The 25,682-nt window shown below is 35.2% G+C and overlaps 1 protein-coding gene across 1 annotated transcript in view; it reads left to right on the top strand.

Annotated features, from left to right (window-relative positions):
• Nucleotides 1-25,682, top strand: part of KCNH8 (potassium voltage-gated channel subfamily H member 8) — a gene marked incomplete at its 5' end in the record, with an annotated part of 310,088 nt that overhangs the window by 209,322 nt on the left and 75,084 nt on the right. Inside the window, one exon of the mRNA XM_081072214.1 lies at nucleotides 22,736-22,933. Coding sequence (XP_080928340.1) covers nucleotides 22,736-22,933 — 198 coding nt within the window. The remainder of the gene's footprint in view (nucleotides 1-22,735; nucleotides 22,934-25,682) is intronic.

The raw sequence follows: 25,682 nt of genomic DNA on the forward strand, positions 1-25,682 counted from the left end.
AGGATTTTAACCACAGCCATATACTTCTAATGTTATGATGCAAAAAACTCAATAAACAATTTCACTTTACATGCAACTTTTAAGAAATGTAATGATTTCTTAAATTGAGAAAAAAAGCAATACTACTCTCTAGATTGGGTATATAAATAACTTGTGGTTAAATGTTCAAAATTTCATTTCTGGTTTACTTTCTAAAGGACTGTCAAAAGCAAAACTGACTTCCTAATATCTTAAGAATTCTGTCATTTACAGTGTTCTAATTAGCCTAGTCGGTGAGCCTTTTCACAAGTAGCCTTTAACTCCAGTATTTCTTTTTTTTCCAACCTTTTTACTCAATGACATTATGCAATTGAGGTGGTTCCAGTTGAGTTACTCTTTTAAGTCAACCTACCCTGATTCATAGATGTTAGTGTAAGAAATAACCCTAGAGAGAATATATTCTAAACTTCGAGTTTTACTTAATTGCTTCTCTTTGATGAGGCATCATGATGTACTAGGAAGAACAGTGGACTGGGAATCATGAATTTAAAAATCTAATCCTGGCTCCAAGCCTCATTATTTCTTCTGTGAAAAATAAGGTGGTAAGAACAAATGATCTCCAGAATCTTCAAAACATCAAATTCTCTTTTTTTTTTTTTATGTGAAGAGGGAAACTGTGAAGAAGAGAGAAGACTTTTAATAGAGTTATTTTACTCTAAGGTATTTCTGAAGATAGAAATACATAGTTCTACTTCCAAAAATATGTGAACTGGTTTTTGTGACTTCTGGTCCTTATTTCAAAGAAGGAGTAGGGTTGACCTGATATGTGTCTTTTTTAAAATTACTTTTTAGTCTACACATTCATTTCCTCAAATCCGAATACAATATCATTTCATTTCCAGTGCTGAATAATAAAATAATATTTAAAGAAGTAATAGAAAATCAAGTATGAGTTCAATGCAAAAGAACCAGGATGTCAGTATTTTTCTTCAGCTACATTTTTTTACTTATTTCCCTCCTTCACTAAATTTAAGAATACTGGAACAATGTAAGAGTTCTTCAGAATAGCAATGCTTGATGCAGCCTCTCCCATTCTCCCCACTGATGTTTATATGAAGGCCAAGATAAAGACACAATGTGACATCTTAACCATCACTGAAAATTAGGATCAATCACTGACCTATTATTACAAGAAAGGAATTTTCACTAAAACGCAAGTAAATGGGATTGGATTTTCAAATATAATCAACAGGCAACTTGAGTGTTTTGAGAGACCCATACTGATGGAAGCCCGTTATCCCAAACTCACAGTATGCTCTCTGATTCAGAGTGGGAAGGTACCTAAGAAAATGGAACAATTTTCCCTCTACTGCATAGACATTGCTTTAAAGCAGAATAATAGCTCCACTATGCCTAGTAGCTTTTTTATTACATCCAAAAATATCAGAACCTTTGAAGTATACAAAATTTTCCATCTTAAAGATGCAGGTAGAGAAAGAAGATACTAAAATGTTATTGACAAATAAGCAGAAAACTAGATTAAATGGGCCTTTGAAATTTTACATTTTCAAATAGAATTTAAAATAGTACATATACCTTATAAATTACCCAAACCATGGAACATAGAGAAAAGGACAGGAAAAAAGGATCTCAAGAAAACAGAAATGTAAGAAGTAATAGGTCATTAAGCATCATGATTTTAATGAATATTTAATGATATGGGAAAAGTTCAGGTTATCTCAAATGAAGAACTCAGGATAACAGAATTCTATATATATGATTCTTATTTAGGACAAAAAGGGAAACACACACACACAACACACACACACACAGGACTGGAAATAAATTCAATGAGTAGTGGAATTACTTGTAAATTTATTTTCTGCCTTACATTTTTTAAAATAACTGATTTATATCAAATTAATATTTAGCTTTCATTTGTTAAGCACAAACTACACGTGTGATGCAGTGCTTAGTATATTTGTGTGCCTTATCTCTGATCTTTATTGCAATCTCATGAGGCAGATACATTCAACCCCATTTTACAAAAAGGAAAGTAAAGCTTGAATAGTTTATTTCCTGGAGACTTCTTTTTAAATTAGGACATTTTTTATATATAAAAATGTTTAGAATGAATATAATTGATACCTCCTGGAAACTGTATCTTTTGTAGCATTTTGCCATATTTGCTTAATTTCTATTTTTCAAATCAATACAATATTACAGATAAAGCCAAAGCCCTACTACAATTTAATTCCCACTTGCTCCCTCCCCGTTTCTTCCTTACTCTTCTAAAGTTGGTGCATAAGATTTTTCTTAGATGCTATTTTTTGTAATAATAATAACAGACCTACAAAGGGCTTTCTCAGTGCCAGGCACTGTTCTAGGTACATTACATGGATTAGTTCATTTAATCCTGCCATAATTCTATGAGTCCAATACTATTATCATCTCTACGATGAGAAAATTGAGGCACATAAATAACTTGTCTTAGGTCACACAGATCGTAAATACTGAAGCTGAGATTTCATTCTTCCTTTGTAGCTTTCTACATTCTCACTGAGTTTTTCTTTTCAACATTTATCGATGATAATAGATGTAAATCCTATATATTTATTTTAAACTGTTTAATAGAATTCTATTGTACTATATGTCAGTTTGTCAACCTTTGGGTTGATTTATCCATTTCCCTACTTAGTTGCTTTGCATCTCTCATTACTACAATTAGTGAGCAATGAGAAATCAAATCCAAGCTTTGTTGTGAACATGCGCAAGAATTTCTCTGGGTAATTCTCTGGGTAATAGAACTGTACTTGCTCAAAGGTCTTCTGCACCTGCAAAGTTAATATATATTGCCAAATTCTTCTCTAAAGCAGTTATACCAATTTATTATTTGGCAGTGTTCTGTGTTCTTTCCCCAGGTCTTCACCAACAATTCTCACCCATGTTTCTAAACTTGTGAAAATTGAGTGGGAGGGGGGTTAGTGGCAAGTATGAAATACTAATTTTTTTTAATTTCTATTTCCCTGAGTAAGGTAGAACATACTTTCATGTTTGAAAAAGGCTACTCTAGTTTCCTCTTTGATGAGTTAGACACAACTCATAACTCATTAATTTGTAACTTCTCTTCTTTGCTAAATAATATATATATATATATTTTTTTTTAAGTGTTGAAATCTTGAAAAATTGTTATTCATATTATATGGGACTTTTACAGTTAACTGTTATTGATTTCTAATTATGTTCATGGGTAGTCTCAGAATTTAGTTCTATAAAATTATATTACTGATTTTTCAGTGTTGGCTGAGGCTCAATTTGAATACATTCTTTGTATGTTTGAATAGAATGTGCATATAATTTTTTGCATATAATTTTTAGTTCCAGGTTTTACATATGTCCATTACATCAAACTTCTGAATTAATTATAAACATATTATAGATCCTTATTAACTATTTTTTATCAAATATACAGAAAAATTTATTTGATGCTTTTTAGATCTCTGCTCATTTCCCATGGTCTTTGAGAGGTTTTTTTTAATAGTTCCAGTTCCTTATTTTTTTGCCCATTGGATCAAGCTTCTGAATTGAATTTAAATAGTTCAAATATACTGTCTCATTGTATGTCCCCATTTTTATTTTATTAATTCAAGTTCATCATGTGGTAATTTTTTGTTCGTCTAATTCTTGCGAAAGGTAAGCCATTTTCTCATGTATTTTGTAATATTTTTAAAACTTTTATTGTGAGCTTATCTTCAATAGGGCTTCTTCCTGTAGAAATCCTGTGCAGACTGAAGTATGTGACTATCCAGAATTTTGAGCGGTTTTTTTTGTTTGTTTTTCGTTTTTTTCTTGTTGCCAAGGACAGTACGATTATCCCTTGCCTGGGGTCAAATTTGTAAAAAGTTCTTAGCGTCCAGGTTCCTATGCCTCGTGGATAGAGTACATTCAGACACCAATGTATGCAAGGCACAGCTTGAATTTTAAAAACTTCTCTCAAGATACTACTTTATTCAAACTCAAGTTTCCTTGTCATCCCTTAAGCTTTGTGGTAAATTATTCCTACCCTTCTCCCTACATGTGTCACACTTTGAGTGTCCCAGTTGGATGCAGGGTTTCATTTCCAGTGTTTGTAGGATTTAAGTGTCCTCTCCTGTGCATGTACCCTGTTTCCCCGAAAATAAGACCTAGCCGGACCATCAGCTCTAATGTGTCTTTTGGAGCAAAAATTAATATAAGACCGGGTCTTATTTTAGACCCGGTCTTATATTATATTACATTAATATTAATATTACATAATATTAATATTACATAAGACCGGGTCTTATTTTAGTTTAATATAAGACCCGGTCTTATATTATATTACATAAGACGGGGTCTTATATTAATTTTTGCTCCAAAAGACGCATTAGAGCTGATGGTCCGGCTAGGTCTTATTTGCGGGGAAACATGGTCCAGGCATGAAACCCAAGCCACAGACGTTACTCTGACTGGCTGCCCATCCCTGTCTCCCTGTCAACACCAGCACCACTACAGTGTCAGCTAACATACTTGCTACTCCTCATTTTTACATATAGAGACTTCACTCGTCTTTTGGAAGAATATATACATATACATATATACACGTACATATACATATATACATATACATATATACGTATATATATAAATATATATATACGTATATATGTGTGTGTATAGATATAGATATAGATATAGATATAGATATAGATATAGATATAGATATAGATATAGATATAGATATAGATATAGATATAGATATAGATTTCCAGGTGTTTATATCAGAAAGGCTTACATATTAGCCAAGTTCATAATTTTCCCAGAATCACACTATTAATTTCTGCCCAAAATAACGTAACCTAAATTCCAGTGTGATTTTGTTGTATGTTGTGTTTAAAATGTAAGAGTGGCTGTAATTTAACTCATAAAAAATCAATTGAAAAAGGGTTAACTATTTAAGACCTTATTCACTCTTGGAATGTCTTTATGGGGGGAAATCATTTACACTTAAGACTTTAAATCATCAATTCTTCAAACAGAATTGTTCTGTTATCAGGAAAATAAGTTATGCTGCTGTCTTAAGACGACATCATCAAATGTGCTTAATACACAATTATTCTTTCTAGTTACTATATTAATCACAGTAATTCTTTTAAAATAGGTGACAGTTTAATGAACTGCAGATTATTTTCTTAAGAGACTATAGATACAGAGAAAAATAGAACAGAAAAAGAGTTGAGCCTTTGAGATTGTTACATTTAAACCCTACTAGGTTTCCAGTATTTACTACAAAATATATATTTATTGAAATCCTAAGAAGGGCAATGGTATGAGCTGTGAGCAATACAAAGAATTATAAATTAGAGGCTTCCTTCTAGAAGTATACTCTGTTGTTAGAAAGTCAAGACTTGGACACAAAAATACGCAATTATTTTTCCTAACTATTCGTTTGGTATAAGTTTGTACAGGCACAAACTTCCTTAATAGTTTAGAAAGAAGTAGAAGTGATTCCAACCGAATCTCTGTGAAGATGACATTTGAACTGGGCTTCAAAAAATGAGAACTATTTTGGAGGAGGATTCATGAGAGAACATTTAGGTGAGAAGCACAGTGTGAATAAATGCATGAAGTAGGAAATCTCACAATGTACTTGAGTGAGTGGATGAGAAGAATTTGTTTAGAGTAGAAAATTCTTGAACAGCTAGAGTCACAAAATAAAAAGCCCAGAGGAGAAAAGGGCCAAGCAAACGTGTGAAGCAGGCCAACTATTAAAGTAAAGGTTAATGAAACTAAGCTCTGAAAAAAGTGGAGAATGCAATTCACATCAAGATATCAACCCCGACCAAACTCTGTCACCAATATAGATGAAATGAGAACACATCTGATTTTTCTATAGAACTTGGGAATCAGGATTTTTTGGTAAATCAAGACTTTTTGAGAAATATTCTGATATTTAAAGATTGGCAAATAATTCAGAACTTGAAAAGCATAGCGTAAAAACCAAACCAAGTATCTGTGGGCCTCATTAAGCCCACAAGTCACCGATTTACCATCCCAGTCACAGAGTGATAAAAAAGAGAATAAAACCAAAATAATTGGCTGGAGTCATGGCTGAGATGTGCAGACATAATCCCCAAGACAACCAGAGAAGTTGTGACCTGATTAATATAGTATTATATTATAATATTATAGTAATTTTATTATAAACTCAAAAAGGGGAAATACAGAAAACAGTTCTCTTAGTGATATTCACCAAACTATTTAGTCCAGCTGTGCATTTTCATGAAAAGATATAGCCATGCTATTTGTAGGAAATTGGTCTCATACTCTGTAGATTTGCACTAATGAAAAGTTTTCCTCTGTTTATTATCCCGATTGTGTGAATATTTTCATAACGGAGTACTGAATTTATAAAGCATTTCCACTAGAATACTCTCCCCATTTGAGACTTTTAACAAGCATGACCGAATTCATAGATTATAATAGGAAATACAAGATAATTAAACATTTTATCTAAACTAATTAGACATCTGGCATAAAAATTTCAATACTTCACTACTTTTTTGTCACATGTGGATGTGTGGGTGTCTGTTTTGTATTTAGGGTTTCTCCAACTAGCTACAAACATAAAAAGTAATTAAAATGGGTTTCATAGTCTAAGACTTAGTGGAGGCTACTGCCAAAATCTCCTTGCTGGCATGTCCTTTACTTGGACGTAAGAGTCTTTTGGTTTTTGTTTTCTTTTCATTGAGATTAGTCAGGAAAGACAAAGACAAAACCCAGTTTTTAATTCCTCAGAGCCCAGAACCCCATTCAAGATAAAGATGATTTATGAAGGCCCTCTTTTTAAAACTGGTGGATTTGTATCCTAGCAGATTTTTCTGTGCCCCTGTCCTCTACACAAAAATGAAATAGACTGGCAGAAATTGGATACCAGACGAATCACTCTATTGGAATCTTAAAGACAAATAAAAGTTAATGTATCTCTATATTTATGTAGCTTTTGAAATCAATATCCATTTTCTCTTATGAAGATACTGAAAATTAACCTTTGGCTTGACAGCTTTCTATGAATGTATTAATATATTTGGTCTCATAGGATAAGATATTATAGGACAATTTTCAAAAACGTGAGTTCTAGGTTCAGACTTCAAAGTCTGGCTCCTCTGTTTACTACCCGTATCAGTTTAAGTGTGTTACTTACCTGTCTAAGCCATTCTCTCCTCATCTGCAAAATAGAGGATTGGCTATTTCATCAGGCAATTATGAGAATTAAATGATATAAATGCTCGGTACATGTCAACTGCTACTGCTGCCACGGCTACTGTTTTAGCTATCATCATAGCTATTACCAACATGCAGTATTCTATTAAAATCATTATTATAGCAAAGGATTTTGTTCCCAAGAGTCTGTATGTACTTTATTTACAGTATTGACGCCAATGCCCAAACTGTCTACAGTCTTTACTGAAAACCTGGGGCTGATGGTCAGGGATTGCAGGCTTATTTTTAGCAATCTTTCTGGGCTGAAATGGAATTCTATCAAGGTTGGCTTTTTTGGATGTGACGCTCAGAAGGAAGTCAGTGTTTCTAATTTTATCATCTTCTCATAAAATCATGTTTTAGTGCTAGCTAATTCCATTAATTTTTAAAATACACTGGTTTAAGTGTATAGGTTACAAAGCGTTTCTGTGGCTGAAGTTAAATACATTCCATTTATATTTATATATTCCATATATTTTGGAATATGCTGTGACTCTGACTGACCCACTCAGAGTCAGGAATAACCTATGAAATGATTTTAAAGAGAGTTGATTAGCACATGATTTATATTATGAGCATGTCACAAATGAGGATATATGATTCTAGTCTTTATAACAGTGCTTTATATGTTTCATACATATAAAACAAAATGTTTATTCATAGCAATGTAAATATGATTTCCAAAATCCAAAAAAATAATACCATGGTGTAATAGGATTCTGAAGAGTTGGGTTTTTTAAATGAATAATCCTGTATTATTTTGTTGACAACTGAGCACATGTAAGTCGGTGATTTCTCTGTTGACCACATGCTTGGTGAATGGTGTAAGCAAGTCATGGTATGGTAATCATTACTTACATATGCCAAGGCCATATTGAGTGTGGAGAGGGGAGGGGAAAGAGAAGCAGCAATTCATTGCCACTGCCAAGTTACAGAATTTGGCATTCTTTTAAATTAGTGAATCAAACACTTTTTATTCTTTAGAAGAGAAAGATTCTATCTTTGAGTAGTAAGCTTAATGGATTATTTTAGTAAAATTTTCTATTTTGTGGGTCAATAATTACATTCAGAGTTATCAATCTATTTTTTTAAATCTTTATTTGACCATATACTGAATTTGTTTTGATGAGTAGATGTTTTGATCCTACCATTTTGAACCTCACATTTTAATTAACCCTGGGTATATGGTGTCCTCACTATCTTTACCCCTAAGGACATTTTCATTGTACGTTTAGTTAAGCAGACATCCTCCTTAGAATGATAGCAAAATTTCTAAGTTCTCGTCTAGAGAGTGCTTGCTCGAACTTCATTATACTAATTTAATTTTTAGAACAAATACCAGTGTAGTAGGGTTAAACAATTCTTTTCCATTTCCTTTTTATATTTTTATTGGAATTATTTTTATCAAGACAAGTTGTTTTCTACATAACTGTTGCACCAAAGATGTAATTCATCAAACACTTTTTTTAAAATCCCACATCAGATAGGATGAGCTTTCTTTTGTGACATTTCTACCAAGTTCAATTTTCTCAGTTAAAGGTTTAGAGAATTAATTTTTTAAAGATTTTATTCTTCCATCATTTTTGGCCAGTAACAAATTTTGAGATATTGCGAGTTTTATTTTTTATTGATTATTTTTGTGTCTAATTTCCCCCCAATCAACGTTTTCTGTTTTCATTATTCCTAAACAATGTTTATTTTCAATCAGGTTGTTTTGTTTTGAAAACTAAATAATTTTAACATGCTCTGTTTTAAACATTATCAACAGCATTTGTCTCATTTCTACTAATCATGTTTATTAATTGGACAAAATAATTAAAATACATTTCTTTGAACACAGAGCAAAGAACATTAGATAAAACAAATGATGATATCTAGATGGAGATAGAGGTCCAATGGCATTGCAATCAAAACAGTGGTCCAAAATGTCCTCCTTCAAATTTTTAGATACCTCAGTGTTGTAAAATTTGTAGGATTTTGCTGTCATAGCGATATTTTTGAGGTATACAATATATGTCATACTCTGTCTACATCAATAGATCACTTTATTCTGAAACCCAAATTTCCCCACTGACATATGTCCGTTTTTAGTTATATACCTGATATATGATGAAGACTAGTTGTCAACTCATCTCTAATTTAGAAAGCTAATTTATTTTTGAATAACGTAGTTATTAGTGGAAAAGTGATAAAAAAAAAATTACAGGAAAGGTGAAAAGGAACCAGCATTTTAAGCAGTAATCCTACCCTAGACACCATAAAGAGGAATTTGTAGTTCCGTTTTTTAGTTGAAGAAATTGGAATTTAGAGGGCTAGCTTACCTGCAGTCAAATTGTTAAGTAGTGATGGGACTGCAGTCCGAGACATTCTGCAAACTCAAAGCCTGTTTTACATACTTGGCAAGGGTATCTGAACCATGGTCTTTTTGATTTAGAAAGATATGCTTTACTACTTAACAAATACGTACTGAATGTGTATGCAGTGCCATACCCTGAGCTAGGCTTGGGAATCAAGTGTATAAGAGAGACCATAATCTCTACTCTCATGAAGCCTCCAGCATACTGGGAGCTACACGCAGATAATTAGATGAGATTAAAAGATGGTAAGACCTCCAGTGGGGGGATAAAAGAGTAGAGTGCTAAGGGATTGATCAGTTTAAGCAATGGAAATGAAAAACTGGATACAAAGATTACTGAAAAGTGAGAGGGGATAAAAATACCCTCTAAATGAAATTGCTGCAGGTGAGAGAACTTTGCAAGAATCCAAAGATTCTTAAAAATATTTATAAGTGTTGCATCATAGTGATACTCAATCATAAAGACTACAAATGATTATCTAAACACCAGCACAAGAGTTGAATGCCAGCAACCTAAAATCTTTAGTCTGAACCTCTCTGAAGACTCAAAGTACCTTTCTCATGCTTCTCCATTAATTGAGCCTTGTAGTCTGACTGAATGACCCTAAGAGGAATCCAGGAGTTTCTCAAGCCTCAGTACCTGTTGCCTTATTGTTTATTTAAAAATTACTTCTAGAATTTTAAAATGCCCATCACTTTTTGCATTATGAGTATTCTCAAAACGAGGTTGAAGGAAATCCCCTGACTAGGAAGAATTATACTAAATCCACCGCCATTTTATTTGTGCTTTTTTTATTACACACACACACACACACACACACACACACACACACACACACACACACATACAGGAATAGAATAGTTTGACAATTTTTCTTGTTAATTTATTCTAAGGTTTTTGCCAGAAGTTAGCCATTGTATCAAATATCAGTCCCTGATGTAGCATTTTACACCCAACTTATGGTTGTTGATTTTTAAATGCTTGGAAGAAAAGGAAAATATTTTTAAGTTTGAAAACTTGTAGGTTAAAGATACTTTACACATGACTTCCTGTCCCATGCCCTTCACTTCAGCTGAATTTCGTGAAGTCCTTTTCTCGATACATGCATTATATGTTCCTGGCCTAGTACTTTTATTCCTCTGCTTTCAGCTTCCCAAAATGTATTTTTCTGCCATCTCTGCTATTCCAAATCCTGCTCATTCTGCACAGTGCAATTTGAATACTCCTTTCCTCCTTTCAATGCTTTCTGATTGCTCCAGAAAGGAACACTTAGTTTGGTCAACCTTGTACTGTATTCAAGTTTCCCCAATAAACTTCAAGGTAATGAAGACCAATCTCCCTTATCTTTATATCCCGCACAGCATCTCAAACATTATGCATGGTTATACTATTGGACAGATGGAAGTAACGAAGATAATAGCCCAAGATTTCTTAGCTCAAGAAATCTTTTCTTCAGGGGTGGTAGAAGGTAAAGCAAAGGGAATTGATCTGATTGTATACTTGACTGGAAACTGGATATGAGAATAGAGCATTCAGGAAACAAGTCTTGTCATTAAGGAGCAATTGCTGACAAAAAAAAATGATTGTTCAATTCTGAGTCAGAACATCAAAGATAGACTTTGACAAGGATGTTCAGAAAGGGGAAATCAGGCATAGGAAGTGGTATCATATTACCTTGAAAAAGATAATCTTATAGAATGCATGGAGTTGGAGCTGAGGCATTAATGACTGTATTTATAAACATTGGAAATGCTATCATAGCATGGAACAAGAGAGTAGAACTAGGGCAAAAGGGTAGAGAACCAGGGAAGGCAGATTGGGCTCAACACCAGACTTAGAGAGAGAGAGCCAGGGCTGTGACAAGAGTCAAATCATGTGTTCCTGAACCCTCAGCAGTTGGAACTGGGAACCAAACCCTGCCCTCCACCAAGGCCTGGGCTCACCAGGGTCCTGGGGGCTTTGGTTCCTCCTGTGAGACTCTGCCACTACCCCCTCCACCCTGCCTGATGATGCTATTGCTGTTTTGAGCCATTTATTCCCAAGATGCTCTAGTGTTCTTGGACTTCCCTGTTCCCATTATTGTCAAATTGTTTGCCTCTTGACCCCTCTAGGTGCCCAACATTGGACAGTTTTCTCCCTGAATGACAAGTACCAAAATTGCCCCCATTAAATTTGAAACATATTTCCCAGAATCTGGACTGAAGGGTTTTCAGAGGATGCCATCTGATAAAAGCATAAACAGAATCTTTTTCCCAATTGTTGGGGCAAGAGTTAGGCATATGCGTAAATAAACTATATACATTGATTGCAAAGTGAGTTAAACCAGCTTTTGTGTGCTGGGCTGGAGACTAAACCATTTTTGCCCTTTCCATTGTTTCAAACCCATTAAAAGGGCATTATGGTTGTCTAATAATGGATTTGTGAGCAGGGAGTTGGTGTCTGGAGGTGAAATTAAAAGTCAAATGTCAATAAATGGAATGGTTAAAGCATGATTCAAAGTGCTTAGTTTATCAATATTTTTAATAAGGTCCAAGAAATTACATGGAAAAGTGGGTTCTTGTAAGAAAAACAAAAGTGTGTGGTCTTTAATTTCTCCACAGCTGAGGCCTGACCTATATAAAATCTCTTGTAAAGTCCACAAGATGATAACCAAAGAATGCTATTTTTGGAAAGTGAAGTGTTGAGAAGTTTCTGAGAGTTTAGTCTGTGGTTCCGAAAAGCTCTTATATTATCCTAATCTTTGCACACACAGACCATTAACACGTCGATTCCCACAAATACCATTAGGATAATAGGCTTCTGGTGGGAGTGGTGGCATGGTGGTAAAGAACATCACAAAAGTTTCCATGCTCAAAATAAAAATAACGCCAGGTCACCAGACCATATGCCCTAGATGATGGGGACTGTAAGCAAAGACAATATGAGAAATTGCTATTTGCTGGTGGAAGGGAAGAGTAATTACAGAGACAAATCCATGGGGCAGCCATTTCTGTGAAAGAAATGAAGTCAATCAGGAGTGACTTAACATCAAAACACTGACTGACAGGAAGGCTGAGAGGGGAGCACAGCATGTTAAACAGTGTAGACTTTCAACTCTAGACAAACTCAGATTCAAAAGCTGGTGCTTAACAGGTGTCTACTCTTGGTCATGTTTTGCTTTAACCTTTCTAAATATTAATATTTTAATATCAACACTTTAGATGACAATACTTACCTCTTAGAGTTATAAGAAATTAAGACACACAATACGTATAGGATTAAATTAAATAATACATAAAGTATTCAGCGCATTGGGTGATCGGTGTATGGTCTCTAACCACAAATGCACAAATGAGAATATTACAACACACATTCTTACCATAGAGTCAACTAATGGCAAAGCAAACTGATGACAGAAAATATTCTGAGCTTATATCCCACCCGTTTCATGTCTTTAGTACCTCATAATGGAAAGTGGCATTTATAAGTAGGAATGATGCAAGATCTTTGATTTCCAAAAATGATGCGATTGTGTATATTATTTCTACTGTGTTCATTATTCTATTGATGGAAATGAGATTTGGGTTAACATTTTATACAGAATTTCAGTAATGAAGGATTTTAAAAATACACAATTATTTCCAGTACAACAAAAAGCCTTCATTCCTTTCACACAACAGTAGCAGCAATAATAATAGCTTTTTAATCTAGTATTTGCTATATTTAATACTGCATTCTGCTAAAGCACTTTATGTGAATTGTGTCACTTAACCTCACAACAGCCTATGAGGTGAGTTTAGAAAGGAAGAGACTATGGCACAAAGAGGATAAGTAACTTAACTAACATTACACTATTAAGTAGCACTTCCGTATGTTCTATGGCTTGCCTTCTGGTTTATCAAGGTTTATTGCACTACCTGGGCTGACACACTTCTATCTGTGATCCTGTTTCTTTGTGCATTCTTCCTTTGTTTCTTGTTCTTCTATTTGTTGTCTCTCTAAACTCTATCTATCTTTCTCATTTCAAAAAATCTCCATGCCACTCTTTAGTGGGGTTCAATGACACAACACCACTGCCCTCTGTTTACTTTTAAGTCCAATCACTCAGCCACCCACTGGCTAAAAACTTATTTTGGAATGTTCATGCAAACTCCCACTACTTATTGTATTTCACGCCCTATCAAGCCATCAAACAAAGTCAGTTATATGTTTTTAAATGCATTTGTAGACATATGAGTCAGAATCAGCTCTTCTAAAGGAGAGCAAAGGCTTACACCTCAAAGCTGGTGTTTCAGTTTGAGACTTGGTCATTTCCTAGAAACTTGAAGAAAAAGCCTTTACAGTAGTTTCAATACCAAGTAAAGGTAAATAAATTCTAGAGGACTCTTTAATGGAGTATTTAAATACAACATTCCAGAATATTATGAGGTCTAATTTATTTTAGAGTTACTTTTATAACTGAGATGTTAGAAAATGTATTCCTTTTAACGTATTTGGAAGAAATGTAATTAGAACTTTATTTTGAAGTGCTGCAAACCAGAGAAACTTGAGATTCCTTTTTATGGCTGTCACAGCCCTATCCTTTTCACTTAAATGACTGCCAGGCAAGTACTAAAAACAGCTGAGACATGGTTTGCAAACCTGGGATATGTCAATTCATTTTTCTTACCTAGGTTTGCACCACCCTCCAACCTTTGTAAGAACAAAAGGGAACAAGAAGGAAATCAGGAGTAGATAATGAAAATAAACTGTAGCATACCAATAAAATAAAATTATTTGACTGGAACCAATAATTTTTATCCCAAGTTATCTTCCAGAAACACATTTTTGCCCTAATGTAGAAACAAGCAATGCGTGCTTTGGATTAGAAATTTCTTCCTCAGTGACAAGTTGTCTTTGTAAACGATACTCTGAGCTCATGCATAAATGTGTATCCCACAAACTCACTAAGCCATGAGAAACACCGGAGCAATAACTCAGGAAAACAAAGGGCCATGTTGAGGCACAGATCTGAAAACCCTGTGAACTATATGAAGAAGGTTCAATGCAAACACATAGTTCACAGTTTATGTTTTGACAACTTAGCCATGACTAAGCTTTGTTAGAATTTCCTCTATTTTTAGCTAAGATTTGAGAGGTATTTGGAAGTGCCCTGGTTGTCTGGAAACAGATGGCCTGTTCTGCCTTTTCTTAGGATCAATCAGAACATTCTACAGTAGCTGCTCAACTGTGGGTTTGGATTGTTTCACATTTCTTATCCTTTCTAGTGTATTTTTGTTTTGATTTTTGTTTGGTTTTTTGGTGCACATGACGATGACCTATTTGGACAGTTTATAATAGTGTATAATCTTTCGATTAATCATTGCTTAAGTGAAGTGCTATACCTTTGTAATCAATATTCAGGAAGCTTCTATTATACAAACTTGAAAATTAAAGAGTTTAGAGAACTGCCAAACTTTGGACTGGTTTTAGCACAAGTGGTACATTTTTTTTCTTGATAGTACTAATGGCATATATTTCTTGTTTTGAAAAATTCTTCAGCAGTGGAAAAAGAGCAGAAGTGATACATACATCCAAACGTGAAAACCTTTCATCCTTATCCCATCAATATTTGCTGATGGATCATCACTCAAATAATTAAAAACAAGTAAAAGATAAATTCACAAAATCATGGGTTATTTTGTGAATAAGCCATGCTTTTCGCTTTTAAAAACCAAACATTTCTAAAGAAACATTATAGAATCTTATTTCATAAAAATCTAAGATTTGAGAAAGAAACTAGAGATTACTCAGTCCAATCATTTCATTTTCAAGTTTGAAAAATGTAAGATCAGAAAGACTAATTGGTGTATAAAGGATCATGTATCTACTTAATTAGTGGCAAGACCAAGATTAGAACCCCCATTTCCTGACTCAAAGTCCAGTTTCTATTATTTTATGATTCTTTTTGCTTCAGACTTTTACCTCAAAAGTGAAAGTTATGACTCTAGGTTATATCATTTCAGAAGTGTAAGAAACCTCTTAGTTTATCACAATCAAACTGTGAGATTAGTGGAAATTATAAGTAATGAAGTTCCTGTTCAGATTGGGACCTCAAATTTACTACCATGTTTCCCCGAAAATAAGACCTAGCTGGACAATTAGCTCTAATGCTTCTTTTAGAGCAAAAATTAATATAAGATCCGGTCTTATTTTACTATAATATAAGGCCAGGTCTTCATAATATAATATAATATAACATAACATAATGTAATATAATACTGGGTCTTATATAATGAGACCAGATCTTATATTAATTTTTGCTCCAAAAGACGCATTAGAGCTGATGGTCCAGCTAAGTCTTATTTTCAGGAAAACACGATAATGCCTTTTCCTTAGTAGGATCAACAAATCAGTATCAAATACCACTACCGCCTTGTGCTCTTCTGGTCTTATCCTTGGTCACATCCTGTAAAAATGGGGAGGAGGGGGAAGATCAAGAGTAAGTTTTGGAATCTAAGTCTCTGAACTTCTCCTTAACTCTATTTTGTAGATTAAAATATAGAAAGTCCATTGTTTAGTTAGTAGTGTTTCAATGTTAATTTCATGTCAACAAAGATATTAAGATATTAAAATTAGGAGGTAGCTGGGTAAAGAATATACAGGGATTCTTTGCACTCTCTGCAATTTCTGTATTAATCTAAAATTATCCCCAAATAAAGTGTTTTTTTAAACCAAAATCAATACAAAACAAAAAATGATAGTGGCAGGTACTAGGTGAACCTTAAGGAATGGAGATAAGTATGTTTCTTATCAGTGCTGTGGAGTTTAAATATTTTAAGACAATGGAAATGAAATCTCAAGCTTTCCTTTGATATTGTGTTCAGGGTTAACAACCCTTTTTGAGGGTAACAGTAAATACAGTATCTCACATATGCTTTAGGTCTTAATTGCCACATCATCACCACCCCCTGCCATGCACTTAAACACATGCACACACTCAGACTTCTGACACTTGTCTGATATCTCTCAATCAGTTCTGCCACTGAGCAGTTCATGCTTTAGCTCCTTGCTATGAAGGCTGAGGGTACCAGAGTATTTCTGACATTGTGCCCACAGGAACCTTTATCTCCCACTGCTTGGCCTCTTCCAGCCAGCAACCTCCTGCCTTATGACTCACAAGAATCACAGAGCTTTTCCATATCTCACCCTAATGAAGTCCAAGAAGATTAAGTAGGCCTTCAGAATTATGGAAGGAGAGGAAACAAATGTTAATTGTAGTATTTCCTATGCTTGGCATTTATATTAGAAACCTCTTAATCACTGTTGAAGTATTATTCACATTCTAAATACCACGTTTTCCCATGTCTACGTGGATTATGTTTGGATAATTCTTCTATTTTCTCCGATATAATTAGTGATTCCCCCACTCTAAGCAAAAGTGGGCACTGGAAAAGCAAACTTATTGAATAATGGTTTCAACAAGCACAATTACAATAGTAATTTTAAAAGATTACCTCTTTGTAAGCAGTGAAGTATAAGATTATGGATGTTTTATTTAGAAAGTTATGGATCTGCCTCTCAGTTCTAATACTTCCTAATAGACTAATAGAAGTGAGAAAATCACTCAACTTCTCTGTTGAGACTCCATCACTTTAAAAAAAAAAACAGAGTTATTGTGAGAATTGCATGAAAATAATGTTATATGAAAGCCTAGCAAAATACTTGTTGTTTCCTAAGTTTGGGCTGCTATTGCAAATGTTATTGGTGCGCTACCATGTTCCCTTAATCTGCGTGATTCCCATCCTTAAAATGTGCATTTATGACTGAGGCATTGTCCCAAACTGTGGCAGGCTCCTCTCCTGGCAGGAATGGCACTGGTGGAAAATTAATGCTTCCTAGGAGTGGTAGTCAATCATTGATGACAGATTGTTGTTGCATGTGTTCTCCTGCTCTGACAGTGGTGTGTGTTCTGCACTGGTTCCAGAGGTTCCCAATGGTAGTAAACTCAATAGCAAGTTATCACTTGCTATAGTGATAACTTGCTGGATTAGACATATTTCATTGGTTCCTTCCTCTTCCCTGTGTCCCTGTCTCCACTGTCTCCTAAAGATATTTACTAGAACCAATACTTAAATAAATTACATACACTGAAAGCCTTGTCTCAGGGTCTGTTTCTGGGGAGCCTTAACTAAGGCTGCTTCTTTTTCCACTATGTGTGTATACTGTAATAAAAAGATGGCACCTCGCTTGTATAGGCATGCAGATATATGGCAACACCCGTCCTCCTGGGTCTATAAATCTAGCATGGAAGTATTATGACATAGTGGTCAAGAACTTGGGCTCTAACAGCACGCAGTTCTAGGTTAAAATACTGACACTTTCATTTTGAACAAGTTATTTAATCTCTTTGAGCCTTAGTTTTCTCATCTTTAAAATGCAGATAATAATTTCTAAATTGTTGTAATGATCAATGGAATAGTGAATTAAAATATGGGTGATAATTGTAGCTGTTCCGTAGAGTTAGTGCAGATAAATGAGATGCAAGGTGTGCCACCCTAGCAGAATGTCAGGAACGCAGGAAGGACGCAGTAAAATGTTAAGCGGTGTGCAACCCAATCACAAGAGAAGCCTAACGTAGGCTCAATTCTTGCTTCTAGCTAGACCCTATTACAACATGGTTCATTCATACCAAATTAAACACCATTTTGAATTATAGGTGTGATTATGCATGTGCTAATCCTCCCTCTTTTTTCTATTCATACCACCACAGCTTTACATACACATATAAATCTGATTTAATAAGCTTACATTTTACTGTATGATTTTTCATATTACTGAAGTATGTTATACAATCAAAGAGATTCACCATGGACTTTGCTTAAATAACTTGTTTCTATCCCTTTCATTAAACCTAAAATAGCTGTTAATCTACCAAATGCTAATAAAAACAAACGTATCTGTTGTATAAAGCAGGTCACATCTGTGGAAACTGTGCATACACACATAAGCACAGTAAAAGAAAATATTTTATTATAGGAAATCTAACGAGTAAAATAATAAGAAGCTCCTGTTCAGAGTTCAAACTATGTAATTAAGCAAAATACTGAGCCCAGGATAAGTGTGCAATGGATTGAATTATCATGGTAAATTACAGGCTCTTCTGGGTATGATCATTAAGAGTCATTCTATCTTTGAAATTGATATTTATTTCACAAATCTACTCTGTTTTATTCATCTAATCTATTTTAGTAATGACAGGATTATTTTACATCTTTTTTTATCAGATGGCAGTATATTCAGTATATTTAGATTCTACTTTATGTTGTGCATGCTTTCTTCTTCATAATGTTCTGTAGAAAAAAATTGAGCAGATGCAGACAGACTGTTCTAGGACATCCCTTCCTTTAGAGATGAGTTCCTCCGGCATGAAAAAGACTGGCTTCCAAATTGGTTAAATTGCTTCTTTTGTACAGCACAGTGACATGTTGTCTTGTTATAGTGGAGCATGTGCTTTCATTTTGGACGAGCTGTTCAGTGAAAAAGTTTTATTTAGTCCACAAGCCAATCCCCAGATTTGTGGGTGTTACCTCCTTTCCACATAACCAGGTCTTCCATCATCATTATTGCTTCTGCTCCATCAGCTTTAACAGAGTTTAGTAGCAACTGTTCTTAAAAACTAGATGTTTCTAAAAATAGAACAGTTGGCTAGACAGAAAAGAGATAACAAAAGTGGGTCTGCTGTTCGTCTGTGTTTGCTCCCTGAATCACTTCTGAGACAGTTTCACACAAAATGGAAATGAACAGGCTTTGAGTGAGGATATAATCTAATACTGTCTCATCTGTATGTCCTAACACATAGTTTTATTCTATGTTATTAAGGAAATCAAGTTATACGAAAACTTATTTGGTTCAGAAAATTCTTAAATGTTCCACTTTTGTTCCAGTTGAGTTTAACCAAATGTACTGGTTGGGTTTCTTTTCTTTTCTTTTCTTCTTCTTTTTTTTTTAAATGACAAAACTTTGGGTTCCATAATTAAGAATGCTTCAATTCAAGATCAATAGATAGGTCCAGTTGTTAATTCGTGGTCTAATTGTATAGCCAATTCAGGTGAGGGGAAGCTTTGGCTTTATCATGTTTTTCTTTTTCCTCTATGCATCAACTAAAACAAAAGTAGGTAGTGCAATATTTACTCTCTGGGCAAAATGACACTTGTCAGCTGCTCAGACTTCCCAATAATTAGAAGAAGTGACCAATGTGGAACAAAGGGCCAAGGCCCCTTAATCACTTCTTTGTTGAGCCGACATATGACATCCCTCTCAAAACACAACTTAGAAGACACATGAGAAACAGCCGACCAGCTGTTAGGAATCCCATGGTTGTTCGTACTTGACAATGCTTAGGTCAAGTGCCTGTAAGAATGCTAGTCTGCAGAAATCTCCATTCTGAGCATAACAATGTTTAGTTATCTCTGTTTCTTGATTTTACCTGTTTGACTCTTTTCCTACAGTGCATATAAATACACCAGTTATATTTTTAACATGCACCTTTGATTTGCTTTTGTGATATCTCTTTAATCTTGGATAAGTTGTATTTATTTGTAAATCTTTTTCCATACAGGATTAAACTAAGTTACCAAATCATGCTTTAATCACTTCCTCCATCCCCTCACTTAAATTTCTGGGGGCACAGCTTCCTACTTTGGACCAGGCATTCACGGAAAGGGCTGCAGGAAACCATGAACCACCTGAAAATATATACAGAATCATGCCTGTGTTTTCACATGTACTTTGTTCTGAGAAAAGTATGTGTTTTTTTCAGATTCACAAATAGGTGTATAACTCCCCAAATTTTAAGAACTACTGTCACTTGGATTTTTTCCCTCTCATTTCTGTTACTTAGGAAATGCTAAATTGTATCACATGCCACCCATAGATACTACCAAATACATTTCATCACTATCTCCTTTTTCCATTATAATTCACTGCTGGTCTCATATTTTCTCTTACCTTTCTGAATTTTGTGCTTTCTCTATTCCAATTTAAGTAACAGAAGAAAGAGAGAGAAAAGAGGTATTATGCACCAAACCTCAGTGAAAGTGGTTGGCATTTTCTTCAGGTGGCATCTCATTTAATCCCACCGCAACCTGACAAATTAACAGTTACCCTGTTTCTACAAACGAGAAAAATGAAGCCAAAAGAAGTTAGACGTCCCTACAGCCTATAAATGGGAGATCCCAGATTTAAATCTGTGTGAGAATAGAGAGCTTATTCCTTCACGAAACACTTACAGGCAGCATAAATGGTCATAGCTAGTATCATAGTATCATCTTTCATAACATGTAACGTACGTTTTATAATTATTCTCTATCATCCAAAAATAGTCATTATACTTTGTACGTGAATCTACTAGAAATTTACAAACGCATGTGTTGCTATATGGCATCAATGTTCTCCTATTATCTCATATTATCATGGGGGGCAGCAACCATTTATACATTCATTCATTCACCTTTTAAAATAATATTTATTAAACACCGCTATTATCAGGTGCTTTGCTAAGTTCTGGAACAGTGGTTCTAAAGTCTATCTTCATGTTAGATTCTTATGGGAAACACAAAAAATACACATAGCTGGGCTTGGCACCAGAAATTTTGATTCCATTCGTGGAGGTGGGACTTGAGCAGTGAATTTTTAAAAAGCTTTTCTAGCTGCAACCAGCATTGAAAACCATTGTTCTAGAGCAGTGGGTTTTCCACATGTGGTCTCCTAGATGTGCACCATCAGCATCACGTGGGAAACGATTCCAAAGCCACATTCTCAGCCCCTCTTCCTGCTTCCCTGTGCACTGGACCAGGAACTCCAGGGATAGGACCTGGCCTGCTCTGTTTAACAAGCCCTCTAGACATCTCAGAGGCAAGCTAAACTCAAGGTTGAGAAACACTTCTCTAGGGACACAGGAAGAGTAAGCCACAGGACTTGCCACTAAGCATTTCTCCTTGAAGTCCCACTGGTTCCTAATTTGCATTTTAATTACCTAGCACAGTTCTATAATCTATAACTTTAGTTAGTAATAACAAGATTATTACTACTTAAGAAGTGTAATGACTTTTCATCTCTTCTTGGGCAGCTATTAAACGAAGTTTTTATAACAAATTAGTGGTCAGTGAGTAACACGTCTGAACGAATCTTATGAACCCGATAGGTTGAGCTGAACTGTCAGTGTTTTGTAAAACACGCACATAGAGAGAGAGAGGAAGGGTGAGAGTATTTTGAAATATAAAATCTTAAAAGGCGATCTTAAAATCTTAAAATCCAATAAAGGATTTTAAAGTGGTATTTGTGTTCTGTTTCCATTCTATTATTATTATTATACTTAACTATTTTCCATCTTTATTAATATAACTGTTTTATAGATTTATGATAATATAATTGATGTGCAATAAATTGAACACCTTTAAATCATTTAATTTGACAAGTTTTGACACATAGTATATACATCAGTGTCATAAAATTGTTGTAAGGGCGGGGCATCCATTTCCGTTACAGGAATTTCCATTACACTCTTAGATGTGCAATTTTCCCTCTCCACCCCAATGTCAGAATGAGGTTGCAGAGAAGTCTGCCTTTGGGAGGTAACATGAGCTAAGACTTGTAAGACAACCAGAAATCAGCCCAAGTGAACAGACTGAGGAAAGGTTGGATGGGATAGAAATAAAGCCCGCCTCACCTGTCTGAAGCCTAGGTTCTTATGGTTGTTGCTATTTATCATCAGGTAGGGTTTAAAAAATATGTACTTGATCCCTTTTGTTTCCTAAAATTCTAATTAAGAAATGAGCTTTACCACTAGTGAAATATACAACACAGTTCCTAAGAGTAGCAATGCTAATTTCAGTCTCCACAGGTACTTTCTTCCATGAAAGTCACCTGTTTAGCTTTGCCCACCGATTCGCTCTTGAATGTGTATTTCTCAGCCGTGTATATTATATATAACAGTTGTATAAAAGTGATATTTGGGGACTCATTCCTTGCCTTTAACTTCCTTCTTTCTTCTGAGCAAATATGTACATCACTTAAATGTTCATTTATCATTACCCCCACGTGCTAATACTGGGAGTTTAGTTTTGGGGCATAAATTCTCCTTCTTTCTTCCATTGCAGGTTGGCTCCATGAGTTGGGAAAGAGACTGGAGTCTCCATATTATGGCAACAATACCTTGGGGGGCCCGTCCATTCGAAGTGCCTATATTGCAGCGCTGTACTTCACCCTCAGCAGCCTCACCAGCGTTGGCTTTGGAAATGTCTCTGCTAATACAGACGCAGAAAAGATCTTCTCCATCTGCACCATGCTGATTGGTGGTAAGGGAAGTTCTCCTTTTACACCAACAGAAGGAACAAGTGTCTGCCAAACTGTTGCTCTGTCCTAAAGCACAATAGAGATATAGTGGTTTCCACTGGAGGAGTCGAATAGCACTATTTAGGAGCTCAAAGACAAATACTGTAATGTACATGTAGATTAGCAATACATGTTTGTGAGGTCAAAGGAGTCCATTTTCAGTACAGGTGAAGAAGTAACCATTTACCTGACGGTTGATTTTGAAAGGGCAGCCTGTTGTTTTCTCAACAGGCTGCCTGCCCCTAATGTTAGTGAATTACACGAGTCTAAATTGTGGGTATATGTTTGAAACTACATTATCTAGTCCCAAACAGGTCAGTCTTGTCAAATTTTATTAATATTAATATAGTAAGTTAAACATATTTGATCGATCACTTAGTTAAAAATAAAAACAAAAATGAAAAGCACTAATACAATATTAATAAACAGTTAACATTTATGAATTGTTTTTATGCTCCATTGTGCTAAATGCATCAATAACAATACTCTAAGTAATTCTTAGGGCAAATCTAAGGGTTCAGCACTATTATTATGCCATTTATCAAATGGACAAGTTATTATACCATTGCCTCAGAGCTCCAAAAATACCTTCGGTATTCTGCTATGTATGCTGGGGTTTGGACTCTGCAAACATTCTTCTTTGCCCCTGGCTTCAGTTACTTCTGCCAAAGGGGTGCCAGAGAGAGATTGAAAAGCAAGAGGAAGGGAGAAGGAACTGCCTGATTCTGATGCGTCATGTATCTTCAGTGGCAGGACACCTCAAACAGCAGGAAATGGTTCCAGTCTTCAACCTCTTCAGGCACTCCCGGTGTCACTGGGCCTTCTCAGACACCCCTGCAAGCCCCCACATCCAAGGTCAGAGCCCTGGCTCCCAGTGGCTCCTCTCAGCTTTTTCTCTGGGCTTCTGTCTTCTGATAACCCTACCTCTTCCCTTTGTTTATCCAGCTCCAAGATTGGAAGCTCCTTCCTGCATTTATTATAGCCCTGTTACCTCTATACTCTCTTTTTGCTCATTCAGCCCTCTAACAGCAGGGAAACCAACTCTCTATAGTCAATTCCAACTGTTGAAATATTTAGTGTAATTCTCTTTTCTGAAACCCCTAACTGATACAGGATTGATACTATAATATAATACTATTATCCACATTTCTTAGATGACATCTAAAGCTTGGAGAAATAAAGTAACTTTCCCAAAGCTTTATACCCTATAAGTCAAAGAGGCAAGGTATGAACCTGCATAAATATTTACTTCTATATTTAATTACATAAATTGAAACTTACTGAAATATGAGACTGCTGTCATGGAGTAATACGTAAGAGATATGGATGTCTGCCTGGATCAAGTAAGCATTCTTCTTAGACCAGAGTTTTATTAGTATTTGCCACCACACACTATTCCCCCCAAAGCCTGTTACTATATGGTATTCTTTTAATGGCTTTAATCCCAAATACCACTTAAGAGTTTTGAACTTTGTAATAGGTGTTGGTTCCTACCAGGTGCCTTGCACAAGAGATGTGAAATGAGGATGTGGCGCTTTAAGCAATGAGTCATCCAGGCTATGGTGAAAAGCATAAAGCTGAACCTTCCCTCAAGGAGCTTGTGATCCGGTTTGGAAGACAGAGGCTGAAAAATATGTGAAAAGAGTTTTAACAAGACCAGGCAGTAAATGCTAAGTGCCAAATCAGTGAGGAAGTTCAGAAGCAGTGAGGAAGGAGTGCTAAGGACTGGGGGAATTTCTTGGAAAGGCAGGGCTTGTGGCAGAGTTGCTGAAATAGCATGCTGGGACTGCAGCCATTGTAACAGGCTCTTTGCTGATGTAAAGCAGTAACAGCCTAGGGAGTAGAGAACAGGAACTCTCATTTTCTAAAGCACTGCAATGTGCCAGACCCTGGGGTGGCTGTTTTATATCCAGTATTATGACATATAATTGTCGCTCTCCTTGATGGCCTAGAGAAATGACAAGCATTTTTCAAATAAACATAGTCTCTACTTATCTAATATTTGCCCACGTGTCTTCTACTCCTAATGCAAATCTTGGGAAATGCTCAAGGCTTAACCTACTAATTTGACATTAGAAGAATCTGTTAGATAATTGAGCTTATTCTCTAATGATCCACCTACTATACTGTGAGTGGTCTTGAATCAGAAATTGTTAAGGGATAAATTATTCCCTGCTGTTCACTGTAAGTAGAAGCTATGCTGGTCACGAGGCCAAAAGATATGGGGAAAAATTAGATAATGTCACTTTGTCACTTGTCAAATGTATATTGAGTAAATTATCCTGGTACAAAACCAGTGCTCATTTGAAGTAGCAGTGAAGCATTTAAGTGACTTGAGCAGCACTTAGGAAACTGTTGGTTCTGAATGCCAAATGGCATCTAAGAAACTTGAATTTATTAATTAAAGCTTCCCAAATTTGTGTTTGTGGGAAGTTAGTCTGTATTATTGTGGCAATTACCTAGGGTAGGAGAAATGATACCTTCACTTTAATATTTCCTAATTAACTAATTACTTGCTTAACTTTGAGAACTAGTCATAGGAGCTCACAATATTAAATACTTCGTTCATTTAATTGTCAAACACTATGTGATAGAGGTTATTAAGACAGCAATTTAGATATAAGGCAGCAGAGGTGCAGTGAGTTTAAATGCCAGGATTCAGTAAAAACTAGTAAACTTATTGAAAAATATCCATTTCATTCTATACTGTAA

This window comes from Rhinolophus hipposideros (assembly GCF_964194185.1).
Source record: "Rhinolophus hipposideros genome assembly, chromosome: 14".
Lineage (NCBI taxonomy): Eukaryota > Metazoa > Chordata > Mammalia > Chiroptera > Rhinolophidae > Rhinolophus > Rhinolophus hipposideros.